Source organism: Eubalaena glacialis, chromosome 13 (genome assembly GCF_028564815.1).
Source record: "Eubalaena glacialis isolate mEubGla1 chromosome 13, mEubGla1.1.hap2.+ XY, whole genome shotgun sequence".
In the NCBI taxonomy this organism is placed as follows: domain Eukaryota; kingdom Metazoa; phylum Chordata; class Mammalia; order Artiodactyla; family Balaenidae; genus Eubalaena; species Eubalaena glacialis.
Window position 1 is genome coordinate 22,420,903 of NC_083728.1, and position 19,746 is coordinate 22,440,648.

The 19,746-nt window shown below is 42.4% G+C and overlaps 1 protein-coding gene across 1 annotated transcript in view; it reads right to left on the reverse strand.

Moving 5' to 3' along the window:
- Positions 1-19,746, reverse strand: part of CTNNBL1 (catenin beta like 1) — a 171,776-nt gene that overhangs the window by 21,805 nt on the left and 130,225 nt on the right. Inside the window, exons 12-13 of the mRNA XM_061207964.1 lie at positions 12,804-12,901; positions 11,300-11,380 (exon numbers count right to left, since the gene is read on the reverse strand). Coding sequence (XP_061063947.1) covers positions 11,300-11,380; positions 12,804-12,901 — 179 coding nt within the window. The remainder of the gene's footprint in view (positions 1-11,299; positions 11,381-12,803; positions 12,902-19,746) is intronic.

Below are 19,746 nucleotides of genomic sequence, written 5' to 3' on the forward strand. Positions count from 1 at the left end.
TTCTTCCAGCCCTCAGCAGCGGCAGCAGTACTCCTGGGGCCCATTCTTCTTTTGACACTTGCACCTGTGCTCGCCCCAGCCAGTGCCTGGCTTAGTGCCTTGCACAGAGCAGGTGCCTGAGAAACATCTGCCAAATGACTGAATTCTTTTCAGTGAATCTTGGTCAACTGCAAACCATGGACACTTGCACCGTGCCCACGGGAATCTGAAGTTTGCAGGGAAGATGGTGGCTCCGAGACACTAAAAATGTCAATACTTGATCCCCCTTCTCTTGGTCGATACCTGACCCTGTTACTTAAGGTGTTTTTTGTTGCAGACTTGGCAGAGTATATGAGATATTTATTCATTATGGATCTGACAGTCAACGTTATCAAATGCCTGAGAAAAAAGTATTCAATTCAGGTCAACAAATATTTGCTGAATTCCCAGTAGGTGCAGGACATTCAAGTTTAACGGGGGTGGGGTTGGGTGAGGCAACAAATCGTTTAAGAGAGACTTAAGAGAGTAGACTGCATGAAGGAGAGACGAAAAGAGGTGGTTTGTTCCAGGTCACTTCATACCTGTGAGGCGGCTTCATCTGGCAGGATGAGCCTGAGCGCTGGCAGAGAGCGCTGCTCACAAGCACGTCCCTCACCCCCCACCCCGCCACGACTCTCCGAGCAATACTGAGGCTGCTGAGCACTAATAGCCTTGGAATGTTTGCCAGTGCCCAGCAAAACAGCCTTGGCATCAAGGAGACAGGTGTTTGTCAGGGAATGGCAGGGCCCGGCGCCTGTGGTACACAGAAGCACTGTGAGTGCTGGCGAGAGTGGCTGCAGCCATTACTCTCCGTCAGTGCTAATCAATTTCACACCCTCTTCAATGCTGATAATAGATAATCTTGTGGGAAGCAGCCCAAGTTTCTAACAGCTACATGCAAGCTGCTCCCTGATGCCCAACAGCTTACTCTGGTCTTTCTCAAAAAACAAAACAAAAGAAAACAACACCCTCCCCCCCCCAAAAAAACAAACAAAAACCAAAGTCTATTGCAGCTTCACCTCAGATGAAGCATCTGATGGTGCCCATGCTCTGGTCTGCTAGGACAACTCCTTCTGGGTTATCTGGTAAGGAGGACGCTCTTAGGAAAAGGACTGCCTGGCATACTTAAAAGTTACACGGGAGGGAGGGGCAAGATGGCGGAAGAGTAAGACGCGGAGATCACCTTCCTCCCCACAGATACATGAGAAATACATCTACACGTGGAACTGCTCCTACAGAACACCCACTGAACGCTGGCAGAAGACGTCAGACCTCCCAAAAGGCAAGAAAACCCCCACGTACTTGGGTAGGGCAAAAGAAAAAAGAAATAACAGAGACAAAAGAATAGGGACGGGACCTGCACCAGTGGGAGGGAGCTGTGAAGGAGGAAAGGTTTCCACACACTAGGAAGCCCCTTCGTGGGCAGAGACTGCGGGTAGCAGAGGGGGGAAGCTTCGGAGCCACGGAGGAGAGCGCAGCCACATTGGTGCGGAGGGCAAAGCGGAGATTCCCGCACAGAGGAGCGGTGCCGACCAGCACTCACCAGCCCGAGAGGCTTGTCTGCTCAGCCGCCGGGGCGGGCGGGGCCTGGGAGCTGGGGCTCGGGCTTCGGTGCTAGCCGGGAGGGAGTCCGGGAAAAAGACTGCAGCTGCCAAAGAGGCAAGAGAATTTTTCTTGCCTCTTTGTTTCGCGGCGCGCAAGGAGAGGGGATTCAGAGCGCCGCCTAAACGAGCTCCAGAGACGGGCGCGAGCCGCGGCTATCAGCGCGGATCCCACAGCAACAGGGACGCAGAGGGAAAAACGGAGAGATTCCCGCACAGAAGCTCGGCGCCGAGCAGCACTCACCAGCCCGAGAGGCTTGTCTGCTCACCCGCCGGGGCGGGCGGGGGCTGGGAGCTGAGGCGCGGGCTTCGGTCGGATCCCAGGGAGAGGACTGGGGTTGGCTGCGTGAACACAGCCTGAAGGGTCTAGCGCACCACAACTAGCCGGGAGGGTGCACGAGAAAAAGTCTGCAGCTGCCGAAGAGGCAGGAGACTTTTTCTTGCCTCTTTGTTTCGCGGCGTGCAAGGAGAGGGGATTCAGAGCGCCACTTAAACGAACTCCAGAGACGGGCGCGAGCCGCGGCTATCAGCGCGGACCCCAGAGACGGGCATGAGACGCTAAGGCTGCTGCTGCCACCACCAAACAGCCTGTGGGCGAGCACAGGTCATTCTCCACACCGCCCCTCCCGGGAGCCTGTGCAGCCCGCCACAGCCAGGCTCCCGTAATCCGGGGACAACTTCCCCGGGACAGCGCACGGCGCGCCTCAGGCTGCTGCAACGTCACGCCGGCTTCTGCCGCCGCAGGCTCGCCCCGCCTCCTCCGTACCGCTCCCTCCCCCCGGCCTGACTGAGCCAGAGCCCCCGAATCAGCTGCTCCTTTAACCCCGTTCTGTCTGGGCGGGGAACAGACGCCCTCAGGCGACCTACATGCAGAGGCGGGTCCAAATCCAAAGCTGAACCCCAGGAGCTGTACGAACAAAGAAGAGAAAGGGAAATCTCTCCCAGCAGCCTCAGAAGCAGCGGATTAAAGCTCCACAAACAACTTGATGTGCCTGCATCTGTTGAATACCTGAATAGACAACGAATCATCCCAAATTTAGGAGATGGACTTTGGGAGCAGGATATATTAACTTTTCCCCTTTTCCTTTTTTTTGTGAGTGTAGATGTGTATGCTTCTGGGTGAGATTTTGTCTGTATAGCTTTGCTCTCACCGTTAGTCCTAGGGTTAGGTCCGTCCGTTTTTTTTTTTTTTTGGCTTAAAAATTTTTTTTTCCCTAATAAATGTTTTCTTAATAATTTTTTCCTTATTTTCTATTTTTAAAAAAAATTTTTAATAAGTTTTTTCATATTTTTTATTTTAAAAAATTAAAAAATTTTTTTTCTTAATAAATTTTTTCTAAATAATTTTTTTCTTATTTTTAGTATAAAAAATTAATAAATCTATTTTTAAAAAATTAAAAAAAATTTTTTTTCTTAATAAATTTACTCTTAATAATTTTTTTTCTTATTTTTTATTATAATTGCTTTATTTTATTTTATTTTATCCTCTTTTTTTCTTTCTTTCTATTTTTTCTCCCTTTTATTCTGAGCCGTGTGGATGAAAGGCTCTTGGTGCTCCAGCCAGGCATCAGGGCTGTGCCTCTGAGGTGGGAGAGCCAACTTCAGGACACTGGTCCACAAGAGACCTCCCAGCTCCACGTAATACCAAACGGCGAAAATCTCTCACAGATCTCCATCTCAACATCAAGACCCAGCTTCACTCAACGACCAGCAAGCTACAGTGCTGGACACCCTATGCCAAACAACTAGCAAGACAGGAACACAGCCCCATCCATTAACAGAGAGGCTGCCTAAAATCATAATAAGGCCACAGACACCCCAAAACACACCACCAGACGTGGACGAACCCACCAGAAAGACAACATCCAGCCTCATCCACCAGAACACAGGCACTAGTTCCCTCCACCAGGAAACCTACACAACCCACTGAACCAACCTTAGCCACTGGGGACAGATACCAAAAACAACGGGAACTACGAACCTGCAGCCTGTGAAAAGGAGACCCCAAACACAGTAAGATAAGCAAAATGAGAAGACAGAAAAACACACAGCAGATGAAGGAGCAGGGTCAAAACACACCAGACCTAACAAATGAAGAGGAAATAGGTAGTCTACCTGAAAAAGAATTCAGAATAATGATAGTAAGGATGATCCAAAGTCTTGGAAATAGAATAGACAAAATGCAAGAAACATTTAACAAGGACGTAGAAGAACTAAAGAGGAACCAAGAAACGATGACAAGCACAATAAATGAAATTAAAAATACTCTAGATGGGATCAATAGCAGAATAACTGAGGCAGAAGAACGGATAAGTGACCTGGAAGATAAAATGGTGGAAATAACTACTGCAGACCAGAATAAAGAAAAAAGAATGAAAAGAACTGAGGACAGTCTCAGAGACCTCTGGGACAACATTAAACGCACCAACATTCGAATTATAGGGGTCCCAGAAGAAGAAGAGAAAAAGAAAGGGACTGAGAAAATATTTGAAGAGATTATAGTTGAAAACTTCCCTAATATGGGAAAGGAAATAGTTAATCAAGTCCTGGAAGCACAGAGAGTTCCATACAGGATAAATCCAAGGAGAAACACACCAAGACACATATTAATCAAACTATCAAAAATTAAATATAAAGAAAACATATTAAAAGCAGCAAGGGAAAAACAACAGATAACACAAGGGCATCCCCATAAGGTTAACAGCTGATCTTTCAGCAGAAACGCTGCAAGCCAGAAGGGAGTGGCAGGATATACTTAAAGTGATGAAGGAGAAAAACCTACAACCAAGATTACTCTACCCAGCAAGGATCTCATTCAGATTTGATGGAGAAATTAAAACCTTTACAGACAAGCAAAAGCTGAGAGAGTTCAGCACCACCAAACCAGCTTTACAACAAATGCTAAAGGAACTTCTCTAGGCAAGAACCACAAGAGAAGGAAAACACCTACAATAACAAACCCAAAACATTTAAGAAAATGGGAATAGGAACATACATATCGATAATTACCTTAAATGTAAATGGATTAAATGCTCCCACCAAAAGACACAGACTGGCTGAATGGATACAAAAACAAGACCCATATATATGCTGTCTACAAGAGACCCACTTCAGACCTAGAGACACATACAGACTGAAAGTGAGGGGATGGAAAAAGATATTCCATGCAAATGGAAATCAAAAGAAAGCTGGAGTAGCAATTCTCATATCAGACAAAATAGACTTTAAAATAAAGACAATTACAAGAGACAAAGACGGACACTATATAATGATCAAGGGATCGATCCAAGAGGAAGGTATAACAATTGTAAATATTTATGCACCCAACATAGGAGCACCTCAATACATAAGGCAAATACTAACAGCCATAAAAGGGGAAATCGACAGCAACACAATCATAGTAGGGGACTTTAACACCCCACTTTCACCAATGGACAGATCATCCAAAATGAAAATAAATAAGGAAACACAAGCTTTAAATGATACATTAAACAAGATGGACTTAATTGATATTTATAGGACATTCCACCCAAAAACAACAGAATACACATTTTTCTCAAGTGCTCATGGAACATTCTCCAGGATAGATCATATCTTGGGTCACAAATCAAGCCTTGGTAAATTTAAAAAAATTGAAATCGTATCAAGTATCTTTTCCGACCACAACGCTATGAGACTAGATATCAATTACAGGAAAAGATCTGTAAAAAATACAAACACATGGAGGCTACACAATACACTACTTAATAACGAAGTGATCACTGAAGAAATCAAAGGGGAAATCAAAAAATACCTAGAAACAAATGACAATGGAGACACGACGATCCAAAACCTATGGGATGCAGCAAAAGCAGTTCTAAGAGGGAAGTTTATAGCAATACAAGCCTACATCAAGAAACAGGAAACATCTCGAATAAACAACCTAACCTTGCACCTAAAGCAATTAGAGAAAGAAGAACAAAAAAACCCCAAAGCTAGCAGAAGGAAAGAAATCATAAAGATCAGATCAGAAATAAATGAAAAAGAAATGAAGGAAACAATAGCAAAAATCAATGAAACTAAAAGCTGGTTCTTTGAGAAGATAAACAAAATTGATAAACCATTAGCCAGACTCATCAAGAGAAAAAAGGAGAAGACTCAAATTAATAGAATTAGAAATGAAAAAGGAGAAGTAACCACTGACACTGCAGAAATACAAACGATCATAAGAGATTACTACAAGCAACTCTATGCTAATAAAATGGACAACCTGGAAGAAATGGACAGATTCTTAGAAATGCACAACCTGCCGAGACTGAACCAGGAAGAAATAGAAAATATGAACAGACCAATCACAAGCACTGAAATTGAAACTGTGATTAAAAATCTTCCAACACACAAAAGCCCAGGACCAGATGGCTTCACAGGCGAATTCTATCAAACATTTAGAGAAGAGCTAACACCTATCCTTCTCAAACTCTTCCAAAATATTGCAGAGGGAGGAACACTCCCCAACTCATTCTACGAGGCCACCATCACCCTGATACCAAAACCAGGCAAAGATGTCACAAAGAAAGAAAACTACAGGCCAATATCACTGATGAACATAGATGCAAAAATCCTCAACAAAATACTAGCAAACAGAATCCAACAGCACATTAAAAGGATCATACACCATGATCAAGTGGGGTTTATTCCAGGAATGCAAGGATTCTTCAATATACGCAAATCAATCAACGTGATACATCATATTAACAAATTGAAGGAGAAAAACCATATGATCATCTCAATAGATGCAGAGAAAGCTTTCGACAAAATTCAACACCCATTTATGATAAAAGTCCTGCAGAAAGTAGGCATAGAGGGAACTTTCCTCAACATAATAAAGGCCGTATATGACAAACCCACAGCCAACATTGTCCTCAATGGAGAAAAACTGAAACCATTTCCACTAAGATCAGGAACAAGACAAGGTTGCCCACTCTCACCACTATTATTCAACATAGTTTTGGAAGTGTTAGCCACAGCAATCAGAGACGAAAAAGAAATAAAAGGAATCCAAATCGGAAAAGAAGAAGTAAAGCTGTCACTGTTTGCAGATGACATGATACTATATATAGAGAATCCAAAAGATGCTACCAGAAAACTACTAGAGCTAATCAATGAATTTGGTAAAGTAGCAGGATACAAAATTAATGCACAGAAATCTCTTGCATTCCTGTATACTAATGATGAAAAATCTGAAAGTGAAATTAAGAAAACACTCCCGTTTACCATTGCAACAAAAAGAATAAAATACCTAGGAATAAACCTACCTAAGGAGACAAAAGACCTGTATGCAGAAAATTATAGGACACTGATGAAAGAAATTAAAGATGATACAAATAGATGGAGAGATATACCATGTTCTTGGATTGGAAGAATCAACATTGTGAAAATGACTCTGCTACCCAAAGCAATCTACAGATTCAATGCAATCCCTATCAAACTACCACTGGCATTTTTCACAGAACTAGAACAAAAAATTTCACAATTTGTATGGAAACACAAAAGACCCCGAATAGCCAAAGCAATCTTGAGAACGAAAAATGGAGCTGGAGGAATCAGGCTCCCTGACTTCAGACTATATTACAAAGCTACAGTAATCAAGACAGTTTGGTACTGGCACAAAAACAGAAATATAGATCAATGGAACAGGATAGAAAGCCCAGAGATAAGCCCACGCACATATGGTCACCTTATCTTTGATAAAGGAGGCAAGCATATACAGTGGAGAAAAGACAGCCTCTTCAATAAGTGGTGCTGGGAAAATTGGACAGGTACATGTAAAAGTATGAAATTAGAACACTCCCTAACACCATACACAAAAATAAACTCAAAATGGATTAAAGACCTAAGTGTAAGGCCAGACACTATCAAACTCTTAGAGGAAAACATAGGCAGAACACTGTATGACGTAAGTCACAGCAAGATCCTTTTTGACCCAGGTCCTAGAGAAATAGAAATAAAAACACAAATAAACAAATGGGACCTAATGAAACTTAAAAGCTTTTGCACAGCAAAGGAAACCATAAACAAGACCAAAAGACAACCCTCAGAATGGGAGAAAATATTTGCAAATGAAGCAACGGACAAAGGATTAATCTCCAAGATTTACAAGCAGCTCATGCAGCTCAATAACAAAAAAACAAACAACCCAATCCAAAAATGGGCAGAAGACCTAAATAGACATTTCTCCAAAGAAGAGATACAGATTGCCAACAGACACATGAAAGAATGCTCAACATCATTAATCATTAGAGAAATGCAAATCAAAACTACAATGAGGTATCATCTCACACCGGTCAGAATGGCCATCATCAAAAAATCTAGAAACAATAAATGCTGGAGAGGGTGTGGAGAAAAGGGAACCCTCTTGCACTGTTGGTGGGAATGTAAATTGATACAGCCACTATGGAGAACAGTATGGAGGTTCCTTAAAAAACTAAAAATAGAACTACCATATGACCCAGCAATCCCACTACTGGGCATATACCCTGAGAAAACCATAATTCAGAAAGAGTCATGTACCAAAATATTCATTGCAGCTCTGTTTACAATAGCCAGGACATGGAAGCAACCTAGGTGTCCATCATCGGATGAATGGATAAAGAAGATGTGGCACATATATACAATGGAATATTACTCAGCCATAAAAAGAAATGAAATGGAGGTGTTTGTAATGAGGTGGATGGAGTTAGAGTCTGTCATACAGAGTGAAGTAAGTCAGAAAGAGAAAAACAAATACAGTATGCTAACACATATATATGGAATTTAAGGGAAAAAAAAAAAAAGAGGTCATGAAGAACCTAGTGGCAAGATGGGAATAAAGACACAGACCTACTAGAGAATGGACTTGAGGATATGGGGAGGGGGAGGGGTGAGATGTGACAGGGTGAGAGAGTGTCATGGACATATATACACTACCAAATGTAAAATAGATAACTAGTGGGAAGCAGCCGCATAGCACAGGGAGATCAGCTCGGTGCTTTGTGACCACCTAGAGGGGTGGGATAGGGAGGGTGGGAGGGAGGGAGATGCAAGAGGGAAGAGATATGGCAACATATGTATATGTGTAACTGATTCACTTTGTTGTAAAGCAGAAGCTAGCACACCATTGTAGAGCAATTATACTTCAATAAAGATGTTTAAAAAAAAAAAAAAAAAAAAAAAAAAAAAAAAAAGTTACACGGGAATTCCAAAGGAAGCTAGGAAAATCTAACAGCAGCAGTAGCTTTTACTTGTTGAGCAAAGTAAATACATAGCTTAGGCTTAGTCTTCATGATAGCACTGAAAGGGAGGTGTGATGGCCATTTTACAGATGAGGAGATCACAGCTTGGAGAGGTCAACTCATTTGTCCAAGGTCTCAGAGCTAGGAAGCAGCAGAGCTCAAATTCAAATCCAGGCTTATCTGACCCCCTACCTCACGCGCAGCTTTCTACTAGGCTGCTGCTGGCACTCCATGAAGAAGACAACCGCTGATCGACCTCTCATTGTGCTTTTAATCCATTTCATTTTCAAAAAATGGCAATTACCAAAGTATGCTCACCTGAATCTGAGGGAAAACGTTAAGTTGGAGGGGATTTGAGAGACCGCCTTTGCTGACGCCACGTTATGGCTAAGAATCTGGGGCTATACAAGGCGCAGTGACAAGGTGTGGCGAGGCAGTGATTTTGAGGTGGGTGCCCGCACTAAAATCCTAGTCCTCGGACTCCCAGGTGCTCCTTCAACCAGCCCTTAAAATCTCCTTCAGCAGATAACTTGGGGAATTCCGTCAGAGCAGGAGTTCTAATTGTCCCATGGCTGTTTCCCTACAAAAGTCTAGGGAAAGTTCAATTTGTTTCTAATTATCATTCAGTCAAAGACGAAGAATATGTACTTTGGCACTTTAACAATCACTAAGTGTCGACCATGTACAAGTTACTGTGAATGGAAGAAAAGAGGGAAGAGGAAAGTTTAATCAAAGAATAAAATAAAGGGGGTGAGGTGTGTGGAATGAAAGGACTGTGTGTGGAGCATGCTGGTATCTGAAGTCCAGCCTCAAAATTCAGAGTCTCTGCCATTTACCCTGTAATAGTATCACATTAAAGAAGAAAGTCCCAGTCAATCAATTCAATCAATCAACAAACATCTGAGGACTTACTAGGTTTAGAGAGCACAGGGAAATCACAAGAATGATACATATGGTTACCTATCTACTGGTATTCATAAATGAAAGTATAGTTTGTGAAAGGGAATGGGTGGCTTAGAAGGGCACAGCAACAAGGTCACTGTTTTCCCCAAGCTCTAGTCTCTCACCCTGGCCTGAGGCACAACTTGAGGGAAGATGCTAGTGTAATTCCCAATGCACACAGCTCTGCCTCATGGCTGGCCTGCCCCAACACAGATGGGAGGGGTGCTGAAACAGGCTCTCCCACCAGTGAGGCTCAGAAGCCTCCAGTGTGTCTTTAAGGCAAGAAGAGTGAAAAGAAAATAGAGTGATATAGCAAATCCAGATCACGAAGAAAATGGGCTCTACTACAGACTTTGAAAAAAGCAAAAAAAGGATCATTGTGCAACATGACCATAGACTGAGGGTACTTCCCTGGTGGTGCAGTGGTTAAGAATCTGCCTGCCAATGCAGGGGACATGGGTTCGATCCCTGATCCGGGAAGATCCCACATGCCGTGGAGCAACTAAGCCCGTGCACCACAACTACTGAGCCTGTGCTCTAGAGCCCACGAACCACAACTACTGAGCCTGTGTGCCACAACTACTGAAGCCCGAGCGCCCTAGAGCCCGCGTGCCGCAACTACTGAGCCCACGTGCTGCAACTACTGAAGCCCGTGCTCCACCACAAGAGAAGCCACCGCACCACAACAAAGAGTAGCCCCTGCTCGCCGCAACTAGAGAAAGCCCACACGCAGCAACAAAGACCCAACGCAGCCAAAAACAAAAAAGAGAGAGAATACAAATCAGACATTAACCAATATGAAAACCTGCCCCGATTAAAGGGACAGATGAGAAAGCTACAGAGGCCAGAGACAGCAGAGAACAAAATAGAAGCAGATGAAAAATACAGGAGGTAGGATAACACCCTAGGTAAGTATGGCCTGTCAAGAAAAAACATCTAGCAGGTTTCATCTCCCTCAGCAACCACCGCATCAGACAATGCGGCTCAGTCACTCTGACTCTGTGTGCAGGCCGTGCTGCAGAGCTTTGAGCTCCCTCCTCTAGGTCTCCAGGTTTCATCTGCAAATGCGGGAACTGGATTCAATGACCTCACAGTTTCCTTCCAGTGCCTCCCTATGACTACAGAAGCCAGCAAGTGTGTGTGCCAAGACACCCTCTGCCACTGTGGTACCAAGTCACAGCACTGTGCTTTGGTCAGATTTTCAAAGAGAAGCTCTTGTCAAGGGTACTTGTGCTACCACCCAGACTCCCAGGTCAGACCAGGATCAATTGTACACATCCATCCTCTTCAGGGACTTCACTCCTGTTAGAAGAGCAGTTATAACCGCTGGCGGACTGTCATCTGCTCAGCTCTTACGACATGTTAGGTGGCACATGAAGGTAGATGGCACCTTTGCCCTTGCCTGTCCTGTGGGGAGATACAAGGTGCACAAGGGACCCAATGGAATGCAAGTCAAATAGCTGGCAAAAGACAGGCAGGGATACGTACGTGTTTTTCCCCTTCAATCTTCTTGTCGGCCACCTGCATTGCATCCAGATATTTAAAATGCAATTCCATCAGCCTGTCAACCTGAAAGAGAGATACTTCACAGGCATGAGTGAGAAAGAAAGAGAATACCAAGGCAAGAGAACAGTGGAGCTCCTATTCGTCTTACTGTCACTCCCCACAAAGGGAGAACCACTCTACCACTTCTCACTCTGGATATGAGCTTTGCTGCGGAACACATCAGGTATGGATCAAACGGCTCGGGCAGAACAAAGCAAACACTTAGCATGGATGCAGTTTGAACACAGGCCCATTCCCGAAGGACACTATGCATTCCCAGCCCTTCTAGGACTCCCCTGAATTCACATTGTTAAAAACAAACAAATAAATAAAAATTCAAGTCCCTTCTTGCAAAGAGAAGAAGCATGAAGTTACATACTTGATATTCACTTAGAACTTTACGGAAATTTCCTTTTTCAAACTGAAACCTTTCATGTTCAGATTCTGCCCCAGAGCTGATCTTCTTTTTAAAAAGGTCTAAGTAAAATCTCTTTAGTTGCTTTTCAGTCAGAAGAGAGTGCAAGAAAAACTCCTTCACAACTTAAAAAAAGCCCCTGACTTTTGCTTAGCAATAACCTAAAAATCAGTTTCAAACTTAGCAAAAGTCATGCTTCAAACATGGCCTGAGGAATACTGAGTGGGTTTGAAAGTTTCATTTTTTCCCTAAGACTTCCGAAAGATTGAAGGAACACTGTGAAGCCAGCCTAAACTTCTAACCTCTCTTTTTACTGGGTTGGCACCACTATGGTTCTTGGCAGCCCTGGTATTTACCCAGGAGCTGGTATTGATTAATAGTAGATGTTGCTTCAACACAGCATCAGACAGTCAGGAAGACTGTGCCCAAACCCTCCCTGGTTAACAATTATGGCCCTAAGATCTTATATATTCCAGTTTACAAAGTATTCTCATATCCACTATTTCCTTAAACATTAGAAAAACCTGATAAGGCAGGCAGGGAAGACAGAGAGCAACCCTAATTTTAAAGATGAGGAAGCTGACGCACAGACATTAGATGATGTCACCAGGGTGACATGATTGCTAAGATGTTCTGTGTCCTAACCCAATGGCCTTTTCTTTTTTTTTTTCTTTGCAAACAACAATTGCATTTATTTGTATTACTTACATGGGAACAAATGGTTTCATTGCATATAAAGAATTTTTAAAGCACTGACCTGATCTTTTCCTCCTCATCTTAATGATCCATAACAGTACACTGTTGCGTACAGAAATGGTTTCAAAATATTTGGGGTCAAGGGTAATCCATTAGGAGGTGAGAGGCAGAATAACCAGAAAAACCTTTGAGATCCAAACCAATGGGGCCCAGATGCTGGAGAAGATATTTTAGGGCAGGAACACTTAACCCAGCACTCCTCAGATCGCATCAGGGAGATAGTGATTCTATTCCCGCTGGTCCCGGTCCCATCTTTACAGTCCAACAAGCACCCACCTTCTCACTGTCATTTTCAGTGAATTTATTCAGAAGCCGGGTCCGCTGCTGCCCTCTCAGGTTCCGCAGGAGGGAAGCCAGGATCGAACAGACATGCTCTGGGTTGGGAAAGAGAAAAGAGAACATGCTGTGATCAGAGCAGTAATTATTCCCTCTCTTCAAGCCTGGTCTGGTTCTATTGAAGGAGGAATAAGTAGGTCTTCCCTGATTGCTATTGATTAATAAGACAAGAACCTAAATTGTGTCAATGGAAAACTGAACTGATTTTCACATACGGTGCAAGAAACATATTCCAAAGGGATTATATCCCCAAGGACAAGTTGAGCAAGTGAATCAAAACTAAGTTAGAATTTCTGTTCTGCCTATAATTAATTGAGTTTTATTGTCCACAACAGAACCTCAAACTAATCCTCCCCATTTATAGAAACAACCTGTAAATAGAGTATGAATACTAACCATGAGGTGAGCACATAATGAACAAATAAGACATGTTCTACCATATTCTCAAATTACCTTATAACTTTCCCAGGTAAATATCTGAGAATTAAAAAGAAATATGATAGGGTCCCAGTGCTATCACTTACATTCTGGTGCACCTAAAATCCCTACCTCAAGTTTAAAGAAAGCAGGACAGTAAGGACTTCAAAAGGATAACAATGTTTTTTCAGTCCACATAACCTATAGGCTTCTATTATGAGATACTATTCTTCTAGCCAGGGAAGAAGAGGGTATATTATAGACTTCAGCTGTAAAGAGGTTCTTTTCTTTAAAAAGAATTTTTAAAAACCAAGGATAATGACGTTGAAAAGGAGATGGCAGAGTAAAGTTTGTTTTGAAATAAAATGCTCACAGTGTGGGCAACAAACATTCTGTTTGAAAACTGACTGAACATCTTCATATGCCAAAGTTTGGGTTCTCAAAAAGTCACTTTCCTCACTTATATCAGAGAAGCATTCCTCACCACTTCATTTCCCCAATCTCTTAATGCTAGAGTTATTCAGTCTTTAGACTTCTATTTTTACCTCCTATACCTTCTTCTATCTACTTTCACCTCCCTGGGGATCTCATCTAGTCCCACAGCTTTAAAGACCATTTACGTGCTGACAACTCCCAAACTTGTGTCTATAGGCCAGTCTTGTTTTCTGAACACAGGTTCATGAATTCACCTGTCTACCTGCTCTCTCCACTTGGTTGTCTAACAGGTCCTTTAAACTGAACATGGTTTTGGAACCAAGCTCCTGACCTCCCTCCTCAGGCCTGTCCCCAGTTTGTTCCACTGAGTTAATGGCAACCAGGTTCTCCAGTTTCTCAAGCCAAAAACAGTGGCGATATCCTTGATTCTCTTCTTTCTCACACGTCCCACAGAAACCTTGTCAGCTGTAGTTTCAAATTACACCCAGGACTCCATGTCTTCTTACTGCTACCCCCACTGCCATTACACTGGCCCACAGCACCATCACCTCTTGCTTGGAATACTCAGCAGCCTGCTTGTGGGGCTCTCTGCTTCCACCCTTGCCCGCTTTGGCCTGATCTCCATAGAGCAGTCAGAATGATCCTTTAGGTTAAAACCTAAGTCAGACCCTATCATTCTTCTGTGTAGAACTCTCTAACGGCTCCCAACTCACTCAAGACTAAATGCTGTTTCTAACATCAGACAGGCTTCTGCCCTGGGGCCTCTGTACTTACTGTTTTCCTTGCCTGAGATGCTCCTCACCAGACTATCTGCATGGCTCAATCTTCAAGTCTAGTTCTACTCAACTGTCATCTTCTCAATGAGGCTTTTCCTTGATCACCGTATTTAAAAATGCAGTGCTCCAACACCACCGATTTCCAAGTCTTAACTGCTTTATTTTTCTCTTCAGCATGCATTATCTTCTAAAATACTGTATCATTAATTATTTGTTTTGTTCACTGCCACCCTTCAATTAGAATATAAGCTCCTTGAAGGAAGGGATTTTAGTCTGCTTTGTTCATTGGTATATCCCTGGTCCCACAACAATGTCTAGCACATAGTAGGTGCTTTAGAAATACCTGCTGAATAAATGGGAAGAAAGCAGGCTCTCAATACAAGTTTTTGGTGGTGGTGGTGGTGGAACCAGACAAACAAATCACTCTTGAACTCTGGGTATTTTTCAAATGCCTTTGAATAGCTTTCACCTTTTGTATATAGTGCCTATCCCAAGTTCAGAGTAATAGCACCCTTGCGTTGGTAATATGCTCTCAAACCATCAGTTACAAAACGGTCCTTAAAGATATTTTGCATTTGGGAGTAAGTGGATGACTTTCTCTTAGGGAGCCATCAGTTTGAATAAAATATCTCTAATCAGTACACTCACTTTTTTAAGTATAAATTTTTTCTTAAAATATGCTGTGGAGAGAGGTATTATACCTTCTCAAGACCCCAAGTTCACCCCAATATCTTTCTTCTAACTTCTGTTGTGAAGCTGGGATTGAGGTGGTATAAGCTCCACCTTGAACAAAAGGAAGGGGCAGGGAACAGGAGTAGGGTGAGATGAGGGTAGAAAGTGGCAAGTGGACAGAGCAGGACCTGTCTTCACAGGAAGGCAAAAACCATCATGAACCTAGGGTAAGGAACCAAGACAGCTCAGCTCAGGGTGACAAAGTAGAATAAGAAGGGACGTCTTTGGAGGCTCACATCAGGCAAAAACAACAAAGAAACAAACTTCTGTGTATGTCAAGGAAAGAAGATCAGGGGAAGGAAGAGTGGGGGACGTAATCAGTTCTCCAATCTTGGGCTAAGCAACTGGATGTGGCTCTGATCTCTTCAGTTGGTGAACAGATGTGGGACAGGCCATAAAAAATGCAGTGAATTTTAACAAGCTTAGTTCTGAAACTTTGAAATTACTCAGCATGACAACTGGTAACAACCTCCATGTATATATATGACAATCTGACAACCATAGAGGAAGAAAAAAAAAAAGATCAGCCAGAGAGTTCTCATAGATTATCTAGGCCAAATCTCTTATTGTACTGATAGAAAAATCGAGGCCTAGAGAGAAGTGACTTGTCCACACAGCTAATTGGTGAAAGAGGTAGAACCCAAATTTCGGATTACTCACTCAGTCATTCACTGACCACTTACCTCTGTGCCTGGCAAGCACTTGGTTATCAAGGCCTCCAAACAACATAGTATCCCTAACCTTAAAGAGCTCTGTATTTAGTGGGGAGAACAAAACAATAATTACAGTGCAGTGTGACAAGTTCCATCACTGAGGTAGGCAGAGGGGATCTGGGGAACACAGACAAGGTATAGCTGACCTACAGGAATTCCCACTGGAGGTAACAAACAACTGAAAATCTTAAAACTAAACAAAACTAAAAAGCCATGGCTGACAACTAGATAGAGAAGATAGAGCACTCCAGACAGAAGGAACAATATATGCAAAGGCCGGTTTGGATGGCGTATCACATACACATGGGGGAGGAGAGGCCAGTCAGGTGGGAAAAGGCTGGAGAAAAAAGTGACAAGAATCCACCAATGAATTTTAAGCTGTAGACAGATAAGACGAGATATGAGTTTAGACCAATCCTTGGCTGCTAGATTCCTTTTAGAGATCAAGATAATGTTTCTCTTTCCTGATAAATTTTTTGTGTTTTTTAACCTGAGTTACCTCTTCGCCTTGGCTATTAAGAAGCTCAAAGGTGAGTCCATGCTCAACCACAGGAGTCAATTTCTTTTACTACTTTATTATTGACTCTCTCCATCCTCCACCAATGGATTTTAAAATAAAAGCAATGGATGCATATGGTAAAAACCAAACTATACAAAAAGGTATGAATGTCCTCAACAAATATTTATTGAGCACGTACTAATATTTTTCTTTTCCCATACTCCTCTCACTACCCTGTTCATCTCTCCCAAAGGACAAAAAACTACTAGTATCTTGTGTACATTTACAGGAGGGGAAAAATATATATATATACATACATACACACATGTATGTATATATACATACATGTGTGTAAATATATACACACATATATTCTCTACTATATTTTTCCATATCAGCACATACTTTTTTTTAATGGCTGTCAGGAATTCCACTGAACTTATTTATCATAATTTAACTAATGCCCCAGTCATGGATATTAGGTGGGGCCCAGTTTTGGTTGTTTGTTGTTTTTGCTATTAGAAACAATGCTGCAATGAACGTCCATGTACACATATTCTGGCACGTATACCTTTATTTCTGGCATGGATACACTTTTGCACATATATTCTTATGGCAAATTCCTAGAAGTGGAAGTGGTGAGTCAAAAGCTATTGACATATAAAATGTTGAAAGACATTGACAAATTATCTTCCAAGAAGGTTGTACCAATTAACTTCCACTCTCAGTATGTGTATGTGTGTGTATTTATGTGTTTTGTACATACAAAAAGCTTTGATGATTACCTTTTATATGTGGGAAGCATGTAACTTAGTAGGAAAAGCTTACATTTTGGAGTCAGACAACATAGGTTCAAATCTAAGCTCCTACCACTTGCTCAAGGGCATGACCTTAAGTTAATTAACCAGAATGTGCTGGGAAATACCTACATGCACATACACATATATCATACATACACACTGAGAGTGGAAGTATAATTTTACATACATAGTGTAAAAGAATATCTGTTTTCCCATATCCTCACTCAGATTGGATATTATCCAACTTAGAAATTATAACAACCTTGTAGGTGAAAAATGGGATCTTCTTTCAATTAGTATGTTTTTATTTTTATTATGAATAAGGTCAAACACCTTTTCTGATGTTTACTGACCATTTGTATTGCTCTCTGTGTGAATTGCCCGGCGTTATCCTTTGCCCATTTTGATTTCTATGAGCTCTTTGTAAATTAAGAATATTACCCTTTTGTCTTCTACACTGCAAATATTTCCCCCAGTTTGACATCTGTCTTTTGACAAATTCTTACTCAAAGCTAAGATTTAGTATCACCATATTGTCTTGCTGTCAGTTGCTTCAAATTCCGGTATGAAAGTAAGCAGGGTACAATAATAACTGTCACCAATTTATTGTGTTATCAATAACAGTAGGCTTGAGTCTGTACACAATTTTCTCATTGAATCTTCACTACTAAGCTATGCAAAAGGTACTATTCTCATTTCTGATTTATTATGCAGAATCCAAGTGTCAGAGAGGTTAATCAATTTACTTAGTAGGTCATGTCCTTGAGAGAGTGGTGGGAACTTAGATTTGAACCCATGTTGTCTGGCTCCAAAATGGAAGCTTTTCCTACTAGGTTACATGCTCCCACATATAAAAGGTAACCATCAAAGCTTTTAAAGAAGAAACTTTTATGATAAAAGAGATCAGAAACTAAACCATGCAAAGCCTGAAAATGTGCTTCATGGGGGCGCTCACTGTGTCCAAAAGACAGGCACTATGTAAATGTGGATTAACAAAAAAGTCAATAGTTTTAACAAGAGGAAAGTGAAGCGAAAGGCCATATGGAGGTAAGACATGAATAACACCCCTCTTTTCTCTTTTACTGAATTACTCTTTCCAGAAGCAATTTCTAGCAGAGTCCAAACAAAGAAGTGACTTTGAGTTCTGGGCAGTTCCACAAATACTAAACCAAAACTTCTCAATAGCTCTCCCATTTAATCTTCCTGATTAAGATGGATGAGGAGTTTCAAGAGAATGTTCTTTTTTTTGGGGGGTGGGGGCTACGCTGCGCGGCTTACGCAATCTTAGTTCTCCGACCAGGGATTGAACCCAGGCCCTGGCAGTGAGAGCGCAGAGTCCTAACCACTGGACCGTCAGGGAATTCCCAAGAGAATGTTCTTTATATACCTCAACAAGATGGGATGTGGGGTGCTGGTGGCACAGAGAGGGTGTCAGGAGCTGTAATTTTCAAAGAGGAAAATACAATATAGAGGAGAATCATTTTTTCTGGAACTAGATCATATTAGCATGTATTTCCACAGCTCATCCCAGCCTGGAACAGGAGATACCTTGATCAATTGCAGTGGTATACTAAGAACAAATGACATATACCTATTAGTTTGGGATTTTAAGTAAAGGACAGGTTGTCATAGGCAGACCTGAATCTGCCTATGTTCTTTGCATCTCTCTCTCTGGGTGCTGTGGCTGGTCGTAGGTCACTGGTGCCTGCCAGACAGGAAAACACTTCATTCACCCAAAGTTTTGCGCATACACGTGAGTGCAAACACACACACACACACGCTTTCATTAGCCACTAATAAATGTAGCTTCCCTAGGAACAGATTTCAGCCCAAGGTGGTGTCAATTTCTCACGCACCAAGGAGATGGGGAGAGCTGCTGGCACGGAGAGCAGGGGAGATAACAGGTTTATCTGCTGGCCAACACCGCTCAGCTGCTCTGTCATTTCGACAGGATAAAATGGAGGTGAAGGATGGCTATGGAGCTGTCAATATAGACAGGGTGGATGTGGTGGCCCCACTGCAGAGAACAACCTCTAAGGCAGGACCCAGGAAGAGCAGAACACACGCACGCACGCGCACACACATTAAAGGAATCCACAAGGCTCCAGAGAGGGGAAGGTCACACAAATCTACACTTTGAAGTCACTAGGTAAGGAGGCAGGGGTCTTGGTGGAGAATTAGAGAGCCAGTATTGAAACTGTGTGCCAGTGTGAGTCCCTGCCTGCTGGGTGCCTTGCTCAACAGTCAGACAACTGGCTGCCTCAGACATTAATTAGTGAAACTGCCTAGAGGAGTCGTTCTGGCCCATTCTTCCCCCAGCTCAAATCCCTTCAGGGCCTCTCAAGAGTGATCAGCAATGGGTTAGACCCCCCTGGATATATGCAAGGGGGGCTAAAAGTTTGATTCTCTAGGGTCAATTAGAATTCTGTAATTTTCAGAGCTGAAAGAATTAGAAATCTTTGGTTCAACTCCTCTGGGATTTCGAGTATAGAAACAAGAGCCCTGATAAAG